At 46.8% G+C, this 24724-nt stretch overlaps 1 protein-coding gene across 1 annotated transcript in view; it reads left to right on the forward strand.

Annotated features, from left to right (window-relative positions):
• Positions 1-11665, forward strand: part of LOC149434829 (serine protease inhibitor A6-like) — a 36139-nt gene extending 24474 nt beyond the window's left edge. Inside the window, exon 5 of the mRNA XM_089663330.1 lies at positions 11391-11665. Coding sequence (XP_089519456.1) covers positions 11391-11591 — 201 coding nt within the window. The 3' untranslated portion in view covers positions 11592-11665. The remainder of the gene's footprint in view (positions 1-11390) is intronic.
• Positions 11666-24724: the final 13059 nt, after the last annotated feature.

Consider the following 24724-nt stretch of genomic DNA (forward strand, 5'->3'; position numbering starts at 1 on the left):
GTGCCCCATCATTGGTGTCAGTGGGAGCAATAGTGCCCCATCATTGGTATCAGTGGGAGGAATAGTGCCCCATCATTGGTGTCAATGGGAGGAATAGTGCCTCTTCATTGGTGTTAGTGGGAGGAAAAATGCCCCATCATTGGTGTCAGTGGGGGGAATAGTGCCCCATCATTGGTATCAGTGGGAGAAATAGTGCACCATTATTGGTGTCAGAGGGAGGAATAGTGCCCCATCATTAGTGTCAGTGGGGGGAATAGTGCCCCATTTTTTATGTCAGTGGGAGGAATAGTGCCCCATCATTGGTATCAGTGGGAGGAATAGTGCCCCATCATTGGTGTCAGTTGGAAGAATAGTGTCCCATCATTGGTGTCAGTGGGAGGAATAGTGCCCCATCATTGGTGTCAGTGGCAGGAATAGTGCCCCATCATTGGTGTCAGTGGGAGGAATAACGCCCCATTGTTGGTATCAGAGGGAGGAATAGTGCCCCATCATTGGTGTCAGAGGGAGGAATAGTGCCCCATCATTGGTGTCAGAGGGAGGAATAATGCCCCATCATTGGTGTCAGAGGGAGGAATAGTGCCCTATCATTGGTGTCAGAGGGAGGAATAGTGCCCCATCATTGGTGCCAGTGGCAGGAATAGTGCCCCATCATTGGTATCAGTGGGAGGAATAACGCCCTATTGTTGGTGTCAGAGGGAGGAATAGTGCCCCATCATTGGTGTTAGTGGGAGGAATAGTGCCCCATTATTGGTGTCAGTGGGAGGAATAGTGCCCCATCATTGGTGTTAGTGGGAGGAATAGTGCCCCATCATTGGTGTCAGTGGGAGGAATAGTGCCCCGTCATTGGTGTCAGTGAGAGAAATAGTGCCCCGTCATTGGTGTCAGAGGGAGGAATAGTGCCCCATCATTGGTGTCAGTGGGATGAATAGTGCCCCATCATTGGTGTCAGTGGGAGGAATAGTGCCCCATCATTGGTATCAGTGGCAGGAATAGTGCCCCGTTATTGGTGTCAGTGAGAGGAATAGTGTCCCATCTTTGGTATCAGTGGGAGGAATAGTGCCCCATATATTGGTGTCAGTGGGAGGAATAGTGCCCCATCATTGGTGTCAGTGGGAGGAATAGTGCCCCATCATTGGTATCAGTGGGAGGAATAGTGCCCCATCATTGGTGTCAGTGGGAGGAATAGTGCCCCATCATTGGTGTCAATGGGAGGAATAGTGCCTCTTCATTGGTGTTAGTGGGAGGAATAGTGCACCATTATTGGTAGAGATGAGCGAATTATTCAAAAATTCGGTTCGGCTGATTCGCCGAATTCGCAGAATAAATTCGCTTCGAGTCGAATATATTCGCTGCGAATTTAACTTATAAAAAGGGTGTTTCTAGGCTTCAGAGAGCCTTTATATTAGTGCAGAACACTGTACCTTTAATTTAAATGCCCTTGGAGTCTGCTGGGGAAGAGAAATAATACTGTCAGTCAGTATGACATGCAGATGAGTGCCGTCGATCTTAGAATCACCGCACACTTCACTCATTTGGGCAGTCACGGGGCCAAAACCAGAGTGTGGAGCCACAGTGTGGCGGTGGAGGCAGCAGCAATGGGAGGCCATACAGCACCCTATGACAAAATGGAACCCACCAGCAGTGTGAGGAGACCTGAAAGTGGCACATGGCAGAGTGTGGTGATGGAGACAGCAGCAATGGGAGGTCGTACAGGGACCCATGAGACACTCTGGACCTGACAGCAGCATGAGGAGGCGGTACAGGGGCCCATGGCAGATTACGGGCCTGGCAGCAGCATGAGGAGGCGGTACGGGGGCCCATGGCAGAGTGGCGGAGTGTAAGCAGCTAAAATTGAAGGCCATACAGAGGCCTATGTTAAAAAGTCCCCCCAGCAGCAGCGTGGGGAGACGACTATCAAGAGTCCAATGGCAGAGTGGCGGAGCAGAAGCAGTTTCAATTGAAGGCCATACACAGGCCTAGGTTTAAAAGTCCCTCACAGTTAATTCCAATAACGAACTCTACTCCTCCGTGCAATCTACTTACGAGACCCTGGGCAGGTCTGGGTCCAATTTGTGGTAGAGACTGGTTTTGTTCAGCCATGCTTGAGCGAGTAATAACAGGTCTGTGCTGCCCTTTGGTGTCTGGCTTAATGCGCACAACACTGAACGTCCCAGCGTTTGTCAACGATTTGCCGTTAAGTGATGCAAACCCGCTGAACCACGTTCATGAGGAGCCGGTACAGGGGGCCATGAATCAGTATGGACCTGGCAGCAGTGTGAGGAGACCCGAAAGTGGCACATGGCGCAGGGTGGCGGTGGAGGCAGCAATATTCAGAAAACATACACAGGACTAGTTTAAAAAGCGGAAGCCGTCAGCAGCGTGAGCAGACGACAGAGACACATGGCGCAGGGTGGCGGTGGAGGCAGCAGCAATGGAAGGCCATACAGCACCCTATCACAAAATGGAACCCACCAACCGTGTAAGGAGACCTGAAAGTGGCACATGGCGCAGGGTGGCGGTGGAGGCAGCAGTATTCGGAAGCCATACACAGGCCTCGGTTTAAAACTGGAACCCAGCAGCGTGAGCAGACGACAAAGACGCACATGGCAGAGGATGGATCTGGCAGCAGTATGAGAAGGCGGTACAGGGGCCCGTGGCACAGTGTGGTGATGGGGGCTACAGCAACTGGATGCCAGAAAGTGGCCGATAGGGCTATATACTGCATGGAATTATAAAGTTGTAAAGACAGCGGCCTATAAGGCTATACACAGCATGAATATCATGACTTATTCTGAGAGTGGTTTGGAAGGTTTGGAAGGCTATATACAAAAAGTAATTCATGAGCTGTCCGGACAGCGGACAATAAGTACATATATACAAATCAATTCATCAGCTGTCCAGCCAGCGGCCTCAAAGGCGACACATATAGAAAGCAATTCATCAGCTGTTCAGACAGCGGCCTCTAAGGCGACAGATATACAAAGCAATTCCCGAGGTGTTCAGGGAGCGGCCTGAACGGCTAGGTTATTACTAAATATATCTTTCTGGCCAAACATCGGCCTATAAATAGATGTCTACACAGTGACAAAAAAGTAGGTCGCCTTACAGCGGCGTATCCTACAAATTGACATTATAAGAAATAGACTCCCTGCCTCCATCTCCACAGCATACTGCCACGGTGCGTCTGGGTCCTCTGTCTCCTCCTCCTCCTCCTCTACCAGATGCTCCTGCTCCTCCACTCCTGTCCGCTGAGTGGAAAAACCACCCATTTCACTCAATAATTCCTGAGCACAAATGTCCTCCTCTACCTCCTCCTCTTCTTCCTGTCCTGCCCCCACAGGGGTCATGTGGCGTTGACATCTGTGCGCCACGTCTACCGCACCCTGACCAGCCATTGTTAACAGCATTTGTTCCAGGACGTGCAACAGAGGAATGACGTCGTTCATCCCATAGTCCTGCCGACTCACGAATAGCGTGGCCTCCTCAAAGGGCCTGAGCAAGCGGCAGGTGTCACGCATGAGCTGCCAATGGCTGACATCGAAGTTACACAGGGGAGTACCTTTATCCGCTTGTAACATCAGGAAATCGGTGATGGCCTTTCGCTGCTCGTAAAGGCGGTCTAACATGTGTAGGGTTGAATTCCACCTTGTTGCAACGTCGCAGATCAGGCGATGCTGTGGAATTCCGTTCTGCCGCTGCAGCTCAAGGAGGGTGTGCTTTGCGGTGTAGGAATGGCTGAAATGCATGCAAAGTTTACGTGACATTTTAAGGATGTCTTGCAGTGGGATGGTGGATTTTAGGAACCGCTTGACAACCAGATTGAACACGTGAGCCATGCATGGCGCATGGCACAACCTTCCTTGACACAGAGCAGACACCATGTTCTTTCCGTTGTCGGTCAACATGGTTCCGATTTTCAGTTTGCGCGGAGACAGCCATCTGTCGATTTCTCTGTTCATTACACTCTGAAGTTCCTCCCCTGTGTGACTACGTTCGCCAAGGCATACCAGGTGCAGCACAGCGTGACACCGTTGCGCCCTGCACATGTGATATGCTGGTCGGGTAATGGGACTTGGCACGGGGGTGGCGGCTGAGGACACGGCGGAAGAAGAGGTGGTAGAGGCGGACATCTTTTGTGGACAAGGACGTGCAAACGTGGAGGCAAAAGAGGCGTGACCTGTCCAAGTTGCTGGTGCGGCTGTGCCGGCACCACGTTCACCCAGTGGGCCGTAAATGACATGTACTGTCCCTGACCGTAGTTACAGCTCCACACGTCGGCGCGGCCGTGCACTTTGGCAGAGACCGACATGCTCAAAGACTGGCCCACCATCTCTTCTACATGTGAATGCAGGGCTGGCACTGCCTTTTTGGCGAAGAAATGCCGGCTTGGCACTCTCCACCGCGGCGCGGCACAAGCCATCATTTCTCGGAAAGGTGCTGAGTCCACCAGTTGGAAAGGGAGGGACTGCAGCACCAGCAACTTGGACAGGAGGACGTTCAGCTTTTGCACCGTCGGGTGCGTGCTCGCAAACTGTTGTCTCTTGGAAACGGATTCCAAGAAAGACTGCTGACGGAATCCGTGAAGAGGAGTAGCAGGAGAAGGAGCATCTGAACGAGCGGAAGATGCCAACGAGCGACAACTCCCCTCAGCAGAGGTGTTGGAGCCTTGACTGGCTGATAGAGGGCGATTGACGTCGGGTGACGGAGCAAGTAACGGAGCGGGTGATGGAGCGGGGGCTGGGGCAGGCAGAACTGCCGTATCTTTATCACGGTTTTCCCAGGCCACCGAATGGTGACGCTGCATATGCTGACGCAACGCTGTAGTCCCAACATGGGCCCCCTGGCCACGCTTGCATTTCTGGCCACATAGTCGACATACGGCTACGTTTACTTCCTCGGGCGGCTTGACGAAAAATTGCCACACCACCGAGTAGGAAACTTTGCCCCCGCTACTCCTCACTGGCTGACTGCTACTTCCTCCGTGCGCACCGGCACCACTACTGGCCGTGGTGGTAGGCTGCAGTGGAGCTGGTGCTCTACTCCGTGGCCGTTTGCCTCCACTGACACTGCTGTGACCCTGCTGCCTCCTGGGCAACCCACCGACTGTTTTGCTCGCTGCCAAGCTGGCACCCTCTTCTCCTGATGATGCGGAAGAAATTGCCTGATGACGACGAGGCTGCCAAGTGCGATCAACCTCCTCATCATCAATTAGGGTCTCCGCCTCACTACTAGCCCCCTCGGCTGCGTCTGGGTCAGGAGACAGACCTGTCTCTAGACCGGCTACCGAGCCACTCTCCTCGCCACTACTTCTTTGCCTGGCTGCTGAAGAGGCGGATGTCTCCCCCCGTTCCTGACCGCCCTCTGTTAGCTCTTCCTCACTGTACAGTGGGGCTGAGCCCACAGCATGCGATACTTTGCTTGGTGAGGGAACAGCAAAGGACAGGGGCAGGTAGAGGACACGTGATTTCAGTGGGCTTGCTCCCGGGCCATGCCAACTAACGGTTGTGTCTGACGTACCCACCGACCGTTGGCTGTAGGTGTCAGAGGTGACCTGGGAAGAGGAAGATGACCGAGCCAACCAATCGATGACGGCAGGGTTGTCGGTGGAGACACGACCGCTGGATGACACCGGGAGCACTGGCCTCTGGCTGCGACTAGTGCTGCCTCGACCCCTTCCTCTGCTGCCACGTCTGCTCGCTCCTAAAACATTGCCTCCTCTGCCACTCCTCTGCATGTTGTCTGACATACTCTTTAATTCAATAAGCACCCCAAAAATAAAACCGGATTTAACTCTTTGAATGTACAATAGTGGTTGTGAAGCAGAAAGTCAGTTTATTTTGCACATTCAGCAAACTGCAGCACCAACTGTGCATGACAGCCACCAAAAAAAAAAGGGTATATGTCACTTTAAATTTTCGATTCTTTGATGGCCCTAAGTAACGATTCTGTGTCCCTGAGTAACGATTCTGTGTCCCTGAGTAACAATTCTGTGTCCCTGAGTAACGATTATGTGTCCCTGAGTAACGATTCTGTGTCCCTGAGTAACAATTCTGTGTCCCTGAGTAACAATTCTGTGTCCCTGAGTAACGATTATGTGTCCCTGAGTAACGATTATGTGTCCCTGAGTAACGATTCTGTGGCCTTAAAGTCTCTGTGGCCCTAACTCTGTCCCTTAATACACACAGGTCTGTCTCTCTTGAATGACTGGAGGCTAATGGAGAATTCTAAGATGGCCGCGATTTATAGCTCCACCATTACACAGTGCTGGCTGGCTGGCTGCTGATTGGCTAATGCGATCACATGTCATCAATGCATTATGGGTCAGCGCGCCTTGTCTGCGCGCCTTCCCAGAGATCCCCGCCCCATCTTCTCTGCCCATTTTCTCCGTCGCCACACATGTCGCCGCCATTTTTGGGAAAATTCGATTCGTGCATCCGAAGTTTGCTAATCTTCGGATTCGTCGCGAATAGAATTTTTCCAAATCTTCGGAACGAATTCCACTTCGTCATGTTCGATTCGCTCATCTCTAATTATTGGTGTCAGAGGGAGGAATAATACCCCATCATTAGTGTCAGTGGGGGGAATAGTGCCCCATCATTGGTGTCAGTGGGAGGAATAGTGCCCCATCATTGGTGTCAGTGGGAGGAATAGTGCCCCATCATTGGTGTCAGTTGGAAGAATAGTGTCCCATCATTGGTGTCAGTGGGAGGAATAGTGCCCATCATTGGTGTCAGTGAGGGGAATAGTGTCCCATTGTTGGTGTCAGTTGCAGGAATAATACCCCATCATTAGTGTCTGTGGGGGGAATAGTGCCCCATCATTGGTGTCAGTGGGAGGAATAGTGTCCCATCATCGGTGTCAGTAAGGGGAATAGTGCCCCATTGTTGGTGTCAGTGGGAGGAATAATGCACCATCATTGGTGTCAGTGGGAGGAATAGTGCCCCATCACTGGTGTCAGTGGGAGGAATAGTGTCCCATCATTGGTGTCAGTGGGGGGAGTAGTGCCCCATCATTGGTGTCAGTGGGAGGAATAGTGCCTCATCATTGGTATCAGTGGGGGGAATAGTGCCCCATTGTTGGTGTCAGTGGGAGGAATAGTGCACCATCATTGGTGTCAGTGGGAGGAATAGTGCCCCATCATTGGTGTCAGTGGGGGGAATAGTGCCCCATTGTTGGTGTCAGTGGGAAGAATAGTGCCCCATCATTGGTGTCAGTGGGGGGAATAGTGCCCCATTGTTGGTGTCAGTGGGAGGAATAGTGCCTCATCATTGGTGTCAGTAGGATGAATAGTGCCCCATCATTGGTGTCAGTGGGATGAATAGTGCCCCATCATTGGTGTCAGTTAGATGAATAGTGCCCCTATAGGAGAGATGGGAATACAGGTAAGGGGACTCTAAGTGTTCCATAATAGGAAACATAACCAATGTATAAAAAAGTACAAATGTTTATTTCAGACAATAATAACAATTGCAATACAAAAGTTGCGTCCAAACAGTAACACCGCGTGCGCCCATATCGGTGATGTCACTGGTATATAAAAGCTGCAAGTCCTTGTGTACGGCCCATAGATGATAGAGCACTCGGGCAGCTGGTCCTCTCTGCTCACCTCCACACCTCAAACACCCCTCTCTGCTCACCTCCACACCCCAAACACCCCTCTCTGCTCACCTCCACACCCCAAACACCCCTCTCTGCTCACCTCCACACCCCAAACACCCCTCTCTGCACACCTCCACACCTCAAACACCCCTCTGCTCACTTCCACACCCCAAACACCCCTCTCTGCTCACCTCCACACCCCAAACACCCCTCTCTGCTCACCTCCACACCTCAAACACTCCTCTCTGCTCACCTCCACACCCCAAACACCCCTCTCTGCTAACCTCCACACCCCAAACACCCCTCTCTGCTCACCTCCACACCCCTCTCTGCTCACTTCCACACCCCAAACACCCCTCTCTGCTCACCTCCACACCCCAAACACCCCTCTCTGCTCACCTCCACACTCAAACACCCCTCTCTGCTCACCTCCACACCCCAAACACCCCTCTCTGCTCACCTCCACACCTCAAACACCCCTCTCTGCTCACCTCCACACCCCAAACACCCTTCTCTGCTCACCTCCACACCTCAAACACCCCTCTCTGCTCACCTCCACACCCCAAACACCCCTCTCTGCTCACCTCCACACCCCAAACACCCCTCTATGCTCACCTCCACACCCCAAACACCCCTCTCTGCTCACCTCCACACCTCAAACACCCCTCTGCTCACCTCCACACCCCAAACACCCCTCTCTGCTCACCTCCACACCCCAAACACCCCTCTCTGCTCACCTCCACACCTCAAACACTCCTCTCTGCTCACCTCCACACCCCAAACACCCCTCTCTGCTCACCTCCACACCCCTCTCTGCTCACTTCCACACCCCAAACACCTCTCTCTGCTCACCTCCACACCCCAAACACCCCTCTCTGCTCACCTCCACACCCCAAACACCCCTCTCTGCTCACCTCCACACCCCAAACACAACTCTCTGCTCACCTCCACACCTCAAACACCCCTCTCTGCTCACATCCACACCTCAAACACCCCTCTCTGTTCACCTCCACACCTCAAACACCCCTCTCTGCTCACCTCCACACCTCAAATGCCCCTTTCTGCCTACCTCCACACCCCAAACACCCCTCTCTGCTCACCTTTACACCTCAAACACCCCTCTCTGCTCACCTCCACACCTCAAACACCCCTCTCTGCTCACCTCCACACCTCAAACATCCCTCTCTGCTCACCTCCACACCCCTCTCATCTCACCTCCACACCTCAAACACCCCTCTCTGCTCACCTCCACTTCCCAAACACCCCTCTCTGCTCACCTCGACACCCCAAACCCCCCTCTCTGCTCACCTCCACACCTCAAACACCCCTCTCTGCTCACCTCCACATCCCAAACACCCCTCTCTGCTCACCTCGACACCCCAAACCCCCCTCTCTGCTCACCTCCACATCCCAAACGCCCCTCTCTGCTCACCTCGACACCCCAAACCCCCCTCTCTGCTCACCTCCACACCTCAAACGCCCCTCTCTGCTCACCTCCACACCTCAAATGCCCCTCTCTGCTCACCTCTACTCCCCAAACGCCCCTCTCTGCTCACCTCCACACCCCAAACGCCCCTCTCTGCTCACCTCCACACCCCAAACACCACTCTCTGCTCACCTCCAGACCCCAAACGCCCCTCTCTGCTCACCTCCACACCCCAAACACCCCTCTCTGCTCACCTCCACACCCCAAACACCCCTCTCTGCTCACCTCCACACCCCAAACACCCCTCTCTGCTCACCTCCACACCTCAAACACCCCTCTCTTCTCACCTCCACACCCCAAACACCCTTCTCTGCTCACCTCCACACCTCAAACACCCCTCTCTGCTCACCTCCACACCTCAAACACCCCTCTCTGCTCACCTCCACACCCCAAACACCCCTCTCTGCTCACCTCCACACCTCAAACACCCCTCTGCTCACCTCCACACCCCTAACACCCCTCTCTGCTCACCTCCACACCCCAAACACCCATCTCTGCTCACCTCCACACCTCAAACACCCCTCTCTGCTCACCTCCACACCCCAAACACCCCTCTCTGCTCACCTCCACACCCCATACACCCCTCTCTGCTCACCTCCACACCTCTCTCTGCTCACTTCCACACCCCAAACACCTCTCTCTGCTCACCTCCACACCCCAAACACCCCTCTTTGCTCACCTCCACACCCCAAACACCCCTCTCTGCTCACCTCCACACCCCTCTCGCTCACCTCCACACCCCAAACACCCCTCTCTGCTCTCCTCCACACCTCAAACACACCTCTCTGCTCACTTCCACACCTCAAACACCCCTCTCTGCTCACCTCCACTCCCCAAACACCTTTCTCTGCTCACCTCCACACCTCAAACACCCCTCTCTGCTCACCTCCACACCTCAAACACCCCTCTCTGCTCACCTCCACACCCCAAACACCTTTCTCTGCTCACCTCCACACCTCAAACACCCCTCTCTGCTCACCTCCACACCTCAAACGCCCCTCTCTGCCTACCTCCACACCCCAAACGCCCCTCTCTGCTCACCTCCACACCTCAAACACCCCTCTCTGCTCACCTCCACACCTTAAACACCCCTCTCTGCTCACCTCCACACCTCAAACACCCCTCTCTGCTCACCTCCACACCCCAAACGCCCCTCTCTGCTCACCTCCACACCTTAAACACCCCTCTCTGCTCACCTCCACACCCCAAACGCCCCTCTCTGCTCACCTCCACACCCCAAACGCCCCTCTCTGCTCACCTCCACACCTTAAACACCCCTCTCTGCTCACCTCCACACCTCAAACACCCCTCTCTGCTCACCTCCACACCTTAAACACCCCTCTCTGCTCACCTCCACACCCCAAACATCCCTCTCTGCTCACCTCCACACCCCTCTCATCTCACCTCCACATCCCAAACACCCCTCTCTGCTCACCTCCACACCTCAAACACCCCTCTCTGCACACCTCCACATCTCAAACACCCCTCTCTGCACACCTCCACATCCCAAACACCACTCTCTGCTCACCTCGACACCCCAAACCCCCCTCTCTGCTCACCTCCACATCCCAAACACCCCTCTCTGCTCACCTCGACACCACCCTATAGGGTCCCCCATTACCGGCTGGTATCTCTCACTCATTAACACAAATCCCTCTGCTAGCACTACACCCCCCTCCCCAAATTTCCACTCCTAGCACAAATCCCTTCAATCACCCCTACTAGTACAAATCCTCCCAAACCCCCTCCCTCAGCACCAATTCCACCCAATCCTTCCCAAATACCATCTGCAACCCACTACACACACCCCAAACAAAATCCCCCCTCTAGCACAAATCCCTTCAACCATCCCTGCTGGCACACATCCCCCCCCCAAATCCCTCTTCCTAACAGACATCCATTCTCCTAGTACCAATTCCTCCTCCAATTCCCCCCTTCTACTACAAATCCCCCCCAAATCCCCTCTGCTAGCACTAAACCCACCCCAAAAATGTTTCCCCCCTAACACAAATCCCCCAATCCCTCTACCTAACAGAAATTCACTCTCTCAGCAGAAATCTCCTCCCCCCAAATCCCCTCTGCTAGCAATAACCCCCCCAAAAAAATAAATTCTCCTCGCACAAATTCCTTCAATCACCCCTACTAGCACACATCCCCCCCCCCAATCTCTCTTCCTAACAAAGTCCACTCTCCTAGTATGTTTCATTTATCTTAGTCCCCAAATCTTTTTTTTTAGGTTTGTTTTTTTAATTTTTCATTCTTTTAACTTTTATAAGTTCATTCCTTGACTTTTTTGTGTTGACAGGTTTTCCACCAATCTTATATCAGCTTCAAGGAGGGAGGAACAGCGGACAGCGCTGCGACTTCTGCCACATTAGACTTAGCCGCCCTTCAGGTCCCCCAGTTCAATGTTAACCGCCCGTTCATCATGATGTTGTACCACAAAGTCACCAAAACCATCCTCGGGATTGGCCGATTCTTGGACCCCAAGTGGTCAGGGAAGTAATCGGATGAAGCAGATATAAAGTGCTGAACAAAATGAAACCATCCTGCTGAGAATAAAGGGGATGTGCTGAACAATTTCTGTGTTGTTGTTTTCCCCCGGATTGCCTTTGTGTTAATGAGTGAGAGATACCAGCCGGTAATGGGGGACCCTATAGGGTGATGTGGGGGAGTCACAAACTGAGCTCTGATAGACATGTGCATTGGGAACCTTGTCATTGGTGTCAGTGGGAGGAATAGTGCCCCGTCATTGGTGTCAGTGGGAGGAATAGTGCCCCATCATTGGTATCAGTGGGAGGATTAGTGCCCCATTGTTTATGTCAGTGGGTGGAATAGAGCCCCATCATTGGTGTCAGTGGGAGGAATAGTGCCCCATCATTGGTGTCAGTGGGAGGAATAGTGCTCCATCATTGGTGTCAGTGGGAGGAATAGTGCCCCATCATTGGTATCAGTGGGAGGAATAGTGCCCCATCATTGGTATCAGTGGGAGGAATAGTGCCCCATCGTTGATGTCAGTGGGAGGAATAGTGCCCCATCATTGGTGTCAGTGGGAGGAATAGTGCCCCATCATTGGTGTCAGTGGGGGGAATAGTGCCCCATCATTGGTGTCAGTGGGAGGAATAGTGCCCCATCATTGGTGTCAGTGGGAGGAATAGTGCCCCATCATTGGTGTCAGTGGGAGGAATAGTGCCCCATCGTTGGTGTCAGTGGGAGGAATAGTGCCCCATCATTGGTGTCAGTGGGAGGAATAGTGCCCCATCATTGGTGTCAGTGGGAGGAATAGTTCCCCATCGTTGGTATCAGTGGGAGGAATAGTGCCCCATCATTGGTGTCAGTGGGAGGAATAGTGCCCCATCGTTGATGTCAGTGGGAGGAATAGTGCCCCATCATTGGTGTCAGTGGGAGGAATAGTGCCCCATCATTGGTGTCAGTGGGAGGAATAGTGCCCCATCATTGGTGTCAGTGGGAGGAATAGTGCCCCATCATTGGTGTCAGTGGGAGGAATAGTGCCCCATCGTTGGTGTCAGTGGGAGGAATAGTGCCCCATCATTGGTGTCAGTGGGAGGAATAGTGCCCCATCATTGGTGTCAGTGGGAGGAATAGTGCCTCTTCATTAGTGTCAGTGGAAGGAATAGTGCCCCATTGTTGGTATCAGTGAAAGGAATAGTGCCCCATTGTAATGGAAGCAGACCCCGATTGCACTAGGGTATTTCCGTTAGACTCCCACTTCCCTGTCCGAACACATTTCCACGGACACCACCGCTGACCCAACAGGACGAGACAGCACCAGACTTGTATTAAAACAGGAAATAGACTGCTTTATTTTAACATAGATACAAGATATATACACAGGGCGGGGAAATACACACCCAGACAGGAAACACATCAGCAGGCAGTCCCATCGGGGGAAGGGCTGCTGGAAACACCCCCCACCAAGCCAGTACAAACACATATATCCCATAATAGAGTGAAATGAACGAGCGCAAATAAAGATGTATGCTTGAAAAAAGTATGTAAGATGATATAAAGCCGCTAGCATGAAAGGTATACCTCAGCACCTCTGTAGTAAATAAAAATCAAAACAATGCAGCGCTGAAATTAAAATTGTGAAAATACCCATATTCAGTGCATATTCATCACACTTGTCAGTTCATGGCATAAATATATATGAAGTCCTGTAATCAAAAAGGCACTAAATTGTGGAATTCACAAAGTTGTGGCAGACTCCTGGCTGTTCCGTGAGGCAATAGTACAATAATGCACTTACCAGAAGTACATACAAACTGAGCGTTGTATGTAAATATCCCACATGGACATCAGGATCTGGTCATCACAATGGCGTCATCTAGGGCTGCAGCAGACTCCCAGGGATGGTGTCACTCACTCATGGGGGTCATCACAGGCTCACCAGAAGAGTCCAACGCCGTCCAGATTCCTTAGACTCCTCCACCTTGGGTGGCTCAGAATAAATCGAGCCAGGGAGGCAAAATAATGCTAATAGTGTGATACTGTTTATTGAAGATCCAAAGTATAATTGCAAACTGCAAAACACTCACATGTGATACAGCAGAGAAGGCGATACAGACATAGCCTCACAAATCAATGATCCAGATGGGGTATAGCGACAAATAGAGGCATTCCCCTGACATGTTTCGTGCGAACCTTTGATAACGTGCGGTGGAAATACCGGACCGGCCGCTCCAAAATCGCCTTATAAGACGCACTGACATTTCCCCCCCAGTTTTGGGGAAGGAAAAGTGCGTCTTATGCGGCGAAAAATACGGTAATACATAAGGGGGGATATGATCACCATGTATAATACATAAGGGGGGATATGATCTCCATGTATAATACATAAGGGGGGATATGATCTCCATGTATAATACATAAGGGGGGATATGATCACCATGTATAATACATAAGGGGGGATATGATCTCCATGTATAATACATAAGGGGGATATGATCTCCATGTATAATACATAAGGGGGGATATGATCTCCATGTATAATACATAAGGGGGGATATGATCTCCATGTTTAATACATAAGGGGGGATATGATCTCCATGTATAATACATAGGGGGGGATATGATCTCCATGTGTAATACATAAGGGGGGATATGATCTCCATGTATAATACATAAGGGGGATATGATCTCCATGTATAATACATAAGGGGGAAATGATCTCCATGTATAATACATAAGGGGGGATATGATCTCCATGTATAATACATAAGGGGGGATATGATCTCTATGTATAATACATAAGGGGGGATATGATCTCTATGTATAATACATAAGGGGGGATATGATCTCCATGTATAATACATAAGGGGGGATATGGTCTCCATGTATAATACATAAGGGGGATATGATCGCCATGTATAATACATAAGGGGGGATATGATCTCCATGTATAATACATAAGGGGGGATATGATCTCCATGTACAATACATAAGGGGGGATATGATCTCCATGTATAATACATGAGGGGGGATATGATCTCCATGTATAATACATAAGGGGGGATATGATCTCCATGTATAATACATAAGGGGGGATATGATCTCCCTGTGTAATACATAAGGGGGATATGATCTCCGTGTATAATACATAAGGGGGGATATGATCTCCATGTACAATACATAAGGGGGGGATATGATCTCCATGTATAATACATAAGGGGGGATATGATCTCCATGTATAATACATAAGAGGGGATATGATCTCCATGTATAATACATAAGGGGGGATATGATCTCCATTTATAATACATAAGGGGGATATGATCTCCATGTATAATACATAAGGGGGGATATGATCTCCATGTATAATACATAAGGGGGGATATGATCACCGTGTATAATACATAAGGGGGATATAATCTCCATGTAAAATACATAAGGGGGGATATGATCTACATGTATAATACATAAGGGGGATATGATCTACATGTATAATACATAAGGGGGGGATATGATCTCCATGTATAATACATAAGGGGGGATATGATCTCCATGTATAATACTTAGGGGGGGATATAATCTCAATGTATAATACATAAGGGGGGATATGATCTCCATGTATAATACATAAGGGGGGATATGATCACCGTGTATAATACATAAGGGGGATATAATCTCCATGTAAAATACATAAGGGGGGATATGATCTACATGTATAATACATAAGGGGGATATGATCTACATGTATAATACATAAGGGGGGGATATGATCTCCATGTATAATACATAAGGGGGGATATGATCTCCATGTATAATACATAAGGGGGGGGGGATATGATCTCCATGTATAATACTTAGGGGGGGATATAATCTCCATGTATAATACATAAGGGGGGATATGATCTCCATGTATAATACATAAGAGGGATATGATCTTCAAGTATGATACATAAGGGGGGATATAATCTCCATGTGTAATACATAAGGGGGGATATGATCTCCATGTATAATACATAAGGGGGGATATGATCTCCATGTATAATACATAAGGGGGGATATGATCTCCATGTATAATACATAAGGGGGGATATGATCCCCATGTATAATACATAAGGGGAGGATATGATCTCCATGTATAATACATAAGGGGGGATATGATCTCCATGTATAATACATAAGGGGGGATATGATCTCCATGTATAATACATAAGGGGGATATGATCTCCATGTATAATACATAAGGGGGGATATGATCTCCATGTATAATACATAAGGGGGGATATGATCTCCATGTATAATACATAAGGGGGGATATAATCTCCATGTATAATACATAAGGGGGGATATAATCTCCATGTGTAATACATAAGGGGGGATATAATCTCCATGTATAATACAAAATGGGGACCTTAGCTGGTGAGCCTATTCACTGGAGTTGACTGAGGGAAATGGCGGCCAAACCAGAAAGAATGACCATGGACCAGATAGGACCAGACCCCTGAAAGAGATATTTTCTTATGTTTCTGCTGTTCATCGAGGTCTCAGATATCCTAGCTGGGGTGCCTATTCACCAGAGTTGACTGAGGGACTTTATTTGGGGGATCTGGCCTGGAGGGTTCACAGAAGAAGTGTCTGTAAAATATTGGAAGGAGACATCCAATTATCCAAGGACCTTAGTGGGTACAGACCGCTGTCCCCGTGACTGTGTGCTGCTGCTATCCCTCTTGTGCTAGAGTCAGTTACTTAAAGGGGACATTATGTACTTTGTGTCTTAGTGTAGCTCAACCCAATATTTGCTGCTGCAAGGACTGTGCTCAGATTCTAAGGAGGAAGATTAGTCTCCTCAAGTTGCTTCCTAGAGCTGCTGGAGTATCCCACAGTTACCCTGAACCCATCCAATTTCACGTCCTGCAATAAAGCATCAGAAAAGCATATCCCCAGACTGATCAATGAGCCAAAAGAGTGGTTGTGACCGTGTGCTGGTTGTGCTGCATACAGGAAAATTAGTAGAAGTTTGGCAGGTTTGGAGAGGAGTTTGGTAACAGGTAGTTATCACTGGTAAGGAGGAACTGCATAGGTAGTTATTAATGCTGGAGAGCAAATTCACATGTTGCCACAAGTGGTGAAGAGGGGTTTCACAGATGGTCGTTATTGGTGGAGCTGTGTTTCACAGATGGTCATCAATAATGGGGAAGGAATTCACAGCTGGTGGCCATTGTTGGAGAGGGGATTCAAAGTGGTCATCATCTGTGGAGAGGGGTTTCAATGTGGTCATCGTTGGTAGAAAGAGGATTCACAGATGGTCATCAGTGATGTGAAGGGGATTCAAGGGATTCACAGTTGCTGATCAGTGGTGGAGAGGGGATTTAGAAATGGTCATAAATTATGGGGGGGGGGATTCCATGGTGATTATTACTTGTGGAAAGGAGATTCACGGATGATCATCAATGATGGGGAGGGGATTCCATTGTGGTCATTACTGGTGGAGAGGAAATTCACAAATGGTCATCAATGATGGTGATGGGATTCCTTGGTGGTCATCACTGGTGTAGAGGGGATTCACACGTGGTCACTACTGGTGGAAAGAGAATTCACAGTTGGTCATCACTGGTGGAGAACGTATTCAAAGATGGTCATCAATGATGGGCAGGAGATTCATAGGTGGTCATCACTAGTGTAGAGGGGATTCAAAGATGGTCATTAGTGGTGGAGAGGGGGATTCACAGATGGTCATCACTGGTGTAGAGGGCATTCACAGGTGGTCACCACTGGTGGAAAGTGGTTTTAAAGATGGTCATTGGGGAGGGGATTCAAGGTGACCATCATTGGTGGAGAGGGGATTCAAGGTGGTCATCAATGGTCGGGAGGGGATTCAAAGTGGTCATCATTTGTGGAGAGGGGTTTCAATGTGGTCATTATTGGTAGAGAGAGGATTCACAGATGGACATTAATGATGGTAAGGGAATTCACAGGTGGTCATCAGTGATGGGAGGGAGATTCTCAGATGGTCATCAGAATTGGGAAGGGGATTCAGGGGATTCACAGGTGGCCATCAATAGTGGGGAGGGGATTCCATGGTGGTAATCACTGGTTGAAAGGAGATTCACGGATGATCATCAATGATGGGGAGGGGATTCCATTGTGGTCATTACTGGTGTAGAGGAGATTCACAGACGACAATCACTGGTGAAGAGGGGATTCACAGGTGGTCACCACAGGCACAATAGGAATTCACAGGTGGTCATCATTGGTGTAGAGCGGATTCAAAGATGCTCATCAATGATGGGCAGGGGATTCACAGATGGCCATCACTGATGGAGAGGGGATTCACAGATGGTCATCACTGGTGGAGAGGGAATTCACAAGTGGTCATTAATGATGGGAATGAGATTCTTGGATGGTCATCAATGATGGGAATGGGATTGGGGGGTTTCCCAGGTGGGGATCACTGGTGGAGGGGCATTCACAGATGGTCACAAATGATGGGGAGGGGATTCCATTGTGGACATTACTGGTGGAGAGGAGATTCAAAGATGGTCATCAATGATGGAGAGGAAATTCACAGGTGGTCATCAATAATAGGCAGGGGATTCACAGGTGGTCATTACTGGTGTAGAGGGGATTCACAGGTGGTTATGACTTGTGTAGAGGGGATTCACAGATGGCAATCACTGGTGTAGAGGGGATTCACAAACTGCCATCAATGATGCAGAGTGAATTCACAGGTGATAATCATTGATGGAGAGGGGATTCAAGGTGGTCATCAATAGTGGGGAGAGGATTCACAGATGGTCATCACTGGTGTAGAGGGGATTCACAGATGGTTATCACTGGTGGAGAGGGCATTCACAAATGGCCATCACTGGTGTAGAGGGGATTCACAGGTGATCATCATTGATGATTAGGGGATTCAAGGTGGTTATCAATAGTGTGGAGGGGATTCCATGGTTGTCATCACTGGTTAAAGGAGATTCACAGATGGTCATCGATGATGGGGAGGAGATCCAATTGTGATCATTACTGGTGGAGAGGAAATTCACAGATGGTTATCGATGATGGGGATGGGATTCCTTGGTGGTCGTCACTGGTGTAGAGGGGATTCACAGGTGGTCACCACTGGTGGAAAGGGAATTCACAGGTGGTCATCGTTGGTGGAGAGCGGATTCAAAGATGGTCATCAATGATGGCCAGGAGATTCATAGGTGGTCATCACTAGTGTAGAAAGGATTTACAGATGGTTATCATTGGTGGAGAGGGGATTCACAGATGGTCATCACTGGTGGAGAGGGAATTCACAGGTGGTAATTAATAATGGGAAGGAGATTTCCCAGATGGTCATCAATGATGGGAAGGGGATTCGGGGTTCCCCAGGTGGTGATCACTGGTAAAGAGGGATTCACAGATGGGGATAAATGATGGGGAGGGGATTCCATTGTGGTCATCACTGGTGAAAAGGATAATCACAGATGGTCATCAATGATGGGGAGGGGCTTCCATTGTGGTCATTACTGGTGATGAGGAGATTCAAAGATGGCCATCAATGATGGAGAGGGAATTCACAGGTGGTCATCATTGGTGGAGAGGAGTTTAAAAGGTGGTCATCAATGACAGGCAGGGGATTCACAGGTGGTCATCACTGGTGTAGAGGGGATTCACAGATGGTCATCACTGGTGGAGAGGGGATTCACAGATGGCCATCACTGGTGTAGAGGGGATTAAAAAACGGTCATCAATGATGGAGAGTGGATTCACAGGTGGTGGTCATTGGTGGAGAGGGAATTCACAGATGGTCATCATTGGTGGAGGGGGATTCACAGAGGGTCAGTGGGGATGGGATTCAAGGTGATCATCATTGGAAGAGAGGCGATTCACAGGTGGTCATCAATAGTGGGGAGAGGATTCACAGATGGTCATCCCTGGTGTAGAGGGGATTCACAGATGGCCATCACTGGTGTAGAGGGGATTAACAAACTGCCATCAATGATGGAGAGTGGATTCACAGGTGTTCGTCATTGGTGGAGAGGGGATTCACAGATGGTCATCACTGGTGGAGAGGAGATTCACAGATGGTCAGTGGGATTGGGATTCAAGGTGGTCATCATTGGAAGAGAGGGGATTCACAGGTGGTCATCAATGATGGGGTGGTTATTCCCTGATGGAGAGTGGATTCACAGATGGTCATTACTGAGGTAGAGGAAATTCACAGATGGTCATCACTGGTGTAGAAGGGATTCACAGGTGGTCAACACTGTTGGAAAATGAATTCACAGTTGGTCATCATTGGTGGAGAGCCGATTTAAAGATTGTCATCAATGACGGGCAAAGGATTCACAGGTGGTCATCACTGGTGGATAGTGGATTCACAGGTGGTCATTACTTATGTAGAGGGAATTCACAGATGGTCATTACTGCTGTAGAGGGGATTTACAGATGGTCATCACTGGTGTAGTGGGGATTCATAGATGGTCATCGCTAGTGTACAGGGGATTCACAAATGGTCATCAGTAAAGGAGAGGAAATTCACAGGTGGTCATCATTGGTGGAGAGGGGATTCACAGATGGTCATCATTGGTGGAGAGGGGATTCACAAATGGTCAGTGGGGATGGGATTCAAGGTGATCATCATTGGATGATAGGGGATTCACAAGTGGTCGTCAATAATGGGGAGGGGAATCACAGGTGGTCATCACTGATGGTGAGTGGATTCACAAATGGTCATCACTGGTGTAGAGGAAATTCACAGATGATCATCACTGCTGTAGAGGGGATTCACAGATGGTCATCACTGATGTAGAGAGGATTCACAGGTGGTCATAATTGGTGTAGAAGGGATTCACAGGTGGTCACCACTGGTGGAAAAATAATTCACAGGTGGTTATCACTGGTGGAGAGGGTATTCAAAGATGGTCATCAACGATGGGCAGGGGATTCATAGGTGGTCATGACTAGTGTAGAGGGGAATCACAAGTGGTCAGCACTAATGGAGAGTGGATTCACAGATGGTCAACAATGATGGAGAGGAAATTCACAGGTGGTAATCATTGGTGGAGAAGGGATTCACAGATGGTCATCACTGGTGGAGAGGGGATTCACAGATTGTCATCAATTATAGAGAAGGAATTCATGTATGGTCATTATTGGTGGTGAGGGGTTTTAAAGGTGGTCTTCATTGTTGAGTAGGGGAGTCACAGGTGTTCTTCATTGACGAGGAGGGAACTAACAGGTGGTCATTATTAGTGAGAGGGTATGTGGTCAAATGTTGTGTGAAAAGGAGTCACAGGTGTTCTTTATCCAAGTGAGAAGATTGTGAATACTAATCAGTTCATGAGGGATAATAATATATAAATAGATATAATAATAAAAAAAAAAGATATAATAATAAAACTTCTATTTGGGAAGGAAAAAACGCCTGAATCTGTCATGACAGGTTTCCTTTACAGTGGACTGACACCCTCACAGTTAAATGCAGAGAAACCCCCCCCCCCCCCACACCCCCACCCCCAACACACACTGTTTTTCACAATATTTAACACCATCCAGAGTTTCGGTCACTTTTTTTGGGTCAGGTCATTATGACCTCGTAGTGTGTCTGATTAGCAAACTTTTTCATGGTCAATATAAATGCCAAATTCATATATGATAGATAGATAGATAATAGATAGATAATAGATAGATAGATAGATAGATAGATAGATAGATAGATAGATAATAGATAGATAGATAGATAGATAGATAGATAGATAGATAGATAGATAATAGATAGATAGATAGATAGATAGATAGATAGATAGATAGATAATAGATAGATAGATAGATAGATAGATAGATAGATAGATAATAGGTAGATAGATGATAGATAGACAGATAGATAGATAGATAGATAGATAGATAGATAGATGGATAGATAATAGATAGATAGATAATAGATAGATAGATAGATAGATAGATAATAGATAGATAGATAGATAGATAGATAGATAGATAATAGATAGATAGATAGATAGATAGATAGATAGATAGATAGATAATAGATAGATAGATAGATAGATAGATAGATAGATAGATAGATAATAGATAGATAGATAGATAGATAATAGATAGATAGATAGATAGATAGATAGATAGATAGATAATAGATAGATAGATAGATAGATAGATAGATAGATAGATAGATAGATAATAGATAGATAATAGATAGATAGATAATAGATAGATAGATAATAGATAGATAGATAGATAGATAGATAGATAGATAGATAGATAGATAGATAATAGATAGATAGATAATAGATAGATAGATAATAGATAGATAGATAGATAATAGATAGATAGATAGATAGATAGATAGATAGATAGATAGATAGATAGATAATAGATAGATAGATAGATAATAGATAGATAATAGATAGATAGATAGATAGATAGATAGATAGATAGATAATAGATAGATAGATAGATAGATAGATAGATAGATAGATAGATAATAGATAGATAGATAGATAGATAGATAGATAGATAATAGATAGATAGATAGATAGATAGATAGATAGATAGATAGATAATAGATAGATAGATAGATAGATAGATAGATAGATAGATAGATAATAGATAGATAGATAGATAGATAGATAGATAGATAATAGATAGATAGATAGATAGATAGATAATAGATAGATAGATAGATAGATAGATAGATAGATAATAGATAGATAGATAGATAGATAGATAGATAGATAGATAGATAGATAGATAATAGATAGATAGATAGATAGATATATAGATAGATAATAGATAGATAATAGATAGATAGATAGATAATAGATAGATAGATAGATAGATAGATAGATATATAGATAGATAGATAGATAGATAGATAGATAGATAGATAGATAATAGATAGATAATAGATAGATAGATAGATAGATAGATAGATAGATAATAGATAGATAGATAGATAGATAGATAGATAGATAGATAGATAGATAATAGATAGATAGATAGATAGATAGATAGATAATAGATAGATAGATAGATAGATAGATAGATAGATAGATAGATAGGTAGATAATAGATAGATAGATAGATAGATAGATAGATAGATAGATAATAGATAGATAGATAATAGATAGATAGATATATAGATAGATAATAGATAGATAGATAGATAGATAGATAGATAGATAGATAATAGATAGATAGATAGATAGATAATAGATAGATAGATAATAGATAGATAGATAGATAGATAGATAGATAGATAGATAGATAATAGATAGATAGATAGATAGATAATAGATAGATAGATAATAGATAGATAGATAGATAGATAGATAGATAGATAATAGATAGATAGATAGATAGATAGATAGATAATAGATAGATAGATAGATAGATAGATAATAGATAGATAGATAGATAGATAGATAGATAGATAGATAGATAGATAAAATTTCCAATGACATGAATGCACATTGTGTCCATGTACTGGATGGAGACCCTGAGCAGAAGGAAATTTTACTTTTATTTAAAAAAAAGCTGCTCCAGAGCCTGCAATAGGACCTTGTGATTCGTTGCATCAAGGGGAGGGACCATGACTGGTTGGCTACTCTCCTTGATCCACTTTACAGGAGAAAAGTCACAGAACGTTTCCTGCTCTGCAAAGGGAACAAAGGAGGAAACATCTAGAGGATGTATTGTAGAGGAACCTGAGTAACGCCTTTCCAGAGGCTGGCAGGTTAATGTCTCATGGACAAGATGTTACTGAGCCTCCTGGAGCTGAAAGGAAGAGCAATGAGAAAGGGGACAACTTGAGGGATGTCTTTAAAACATTTTTCAGTCCTCAGCTCCCAGCAGGGCCCGATTAAGAGTATTATGGGCCTGGGGAATCCATAATGGCATGATCCCATGCTAGGGAGGACTCCGACCAGGATCCTAACTGACTAAAGTGTTTTGAGAGCTCATAAGGGGGGATATTATCTCCATGTATAATACATAAGGGGGGATATGATCTCCATGTATAATACATAAGGGGGGATATGATCACCATGTATAATACATAAGGGGGGATATGATCTCCATGTATAATACATAAGGGGGGATATGATCTCCATGTATAATACATAAGGGGGGGATATGATCTCTATGTATAATACATAAGGGGGGATATGATCACCATGTATAATACATAAGGGGGGGTATGATCTCCATGTATAATACATAAGGGGGGATATGATCTCCATGTATAATACATAACGGGGGATATGATCTCCATGTATAATACATAAGGGGGGGATATGATCTCTATGTATAATACATAAGGGGGATATGATCAACATGTATAATACATAAGGGGGGATATGATCTCCATGTATAATACATAAGGGGGGGATATGATCTCCGTGTATAATACATAAGGGGGGGATATGATTTCCATGTATAATACATAAGGGGGATATGATTTCCATGTATAATACATAAGGGGGGATATGATCTCCATTTATAATACATAAGGGGGGATACAATCTCCATGTATAACACATAAGGGGGGGATATGAACTCCATGTATAATACATAAAGGGGGGATATGATCACCATGTATAATACATAAGGGGGATATGATCTCCATGTATAATCCATAATGGGGGATATGATCTCCATGTATAATACATAAGGGGGATATGATCTCCATTTATAATACATAAGGGGGGATATGATCTCCATGTATAATACATAAGGGGGGATATGATCTCCATGTATAATACATAAGGGGGGATGTGATCTCCATGTATAATACATAAGGGGGGATATGATCTCCATGTATAATATATAAGGGGGATATGATCACCATGTATAATACATAAGGGGGATATGATCTCCATGTATTATCCATAATGGGAGATATGATCTCCATGTATAATACATAAGGGGGGATATGATCTCCATGTATAATATATAAGGGGGATATGATCACCATGTATAATACATAAGGGGGATATGATCTCCATGTATTATCCATAATGGGAGATATGATCTCCATGTATAATATATAAGGGGGATATGATCTCCATGTATAATACATAAGGGGGGATGTGATCTCCATGTATAATACATAAGGGGGGATATGATCTCCATGTATAATACTTAAGGGGGATATGATCTCCATGTATA

This window comes from Staurois parvus, unplaced genomic scaffold, assembly GCF_062004578.1.
Source record: "Staurois parvus isolate SC_StPar_1 unplaced genomic scaffold, SC_StPar_1.0 ptg001665l, whole genome shotgun sequence".
Taxonomy (NCBI): Eukaryota; Metazoa; Chordata; class Amphibia; order Anura; family Ranidae; genus Staurois; species Staurois parvus.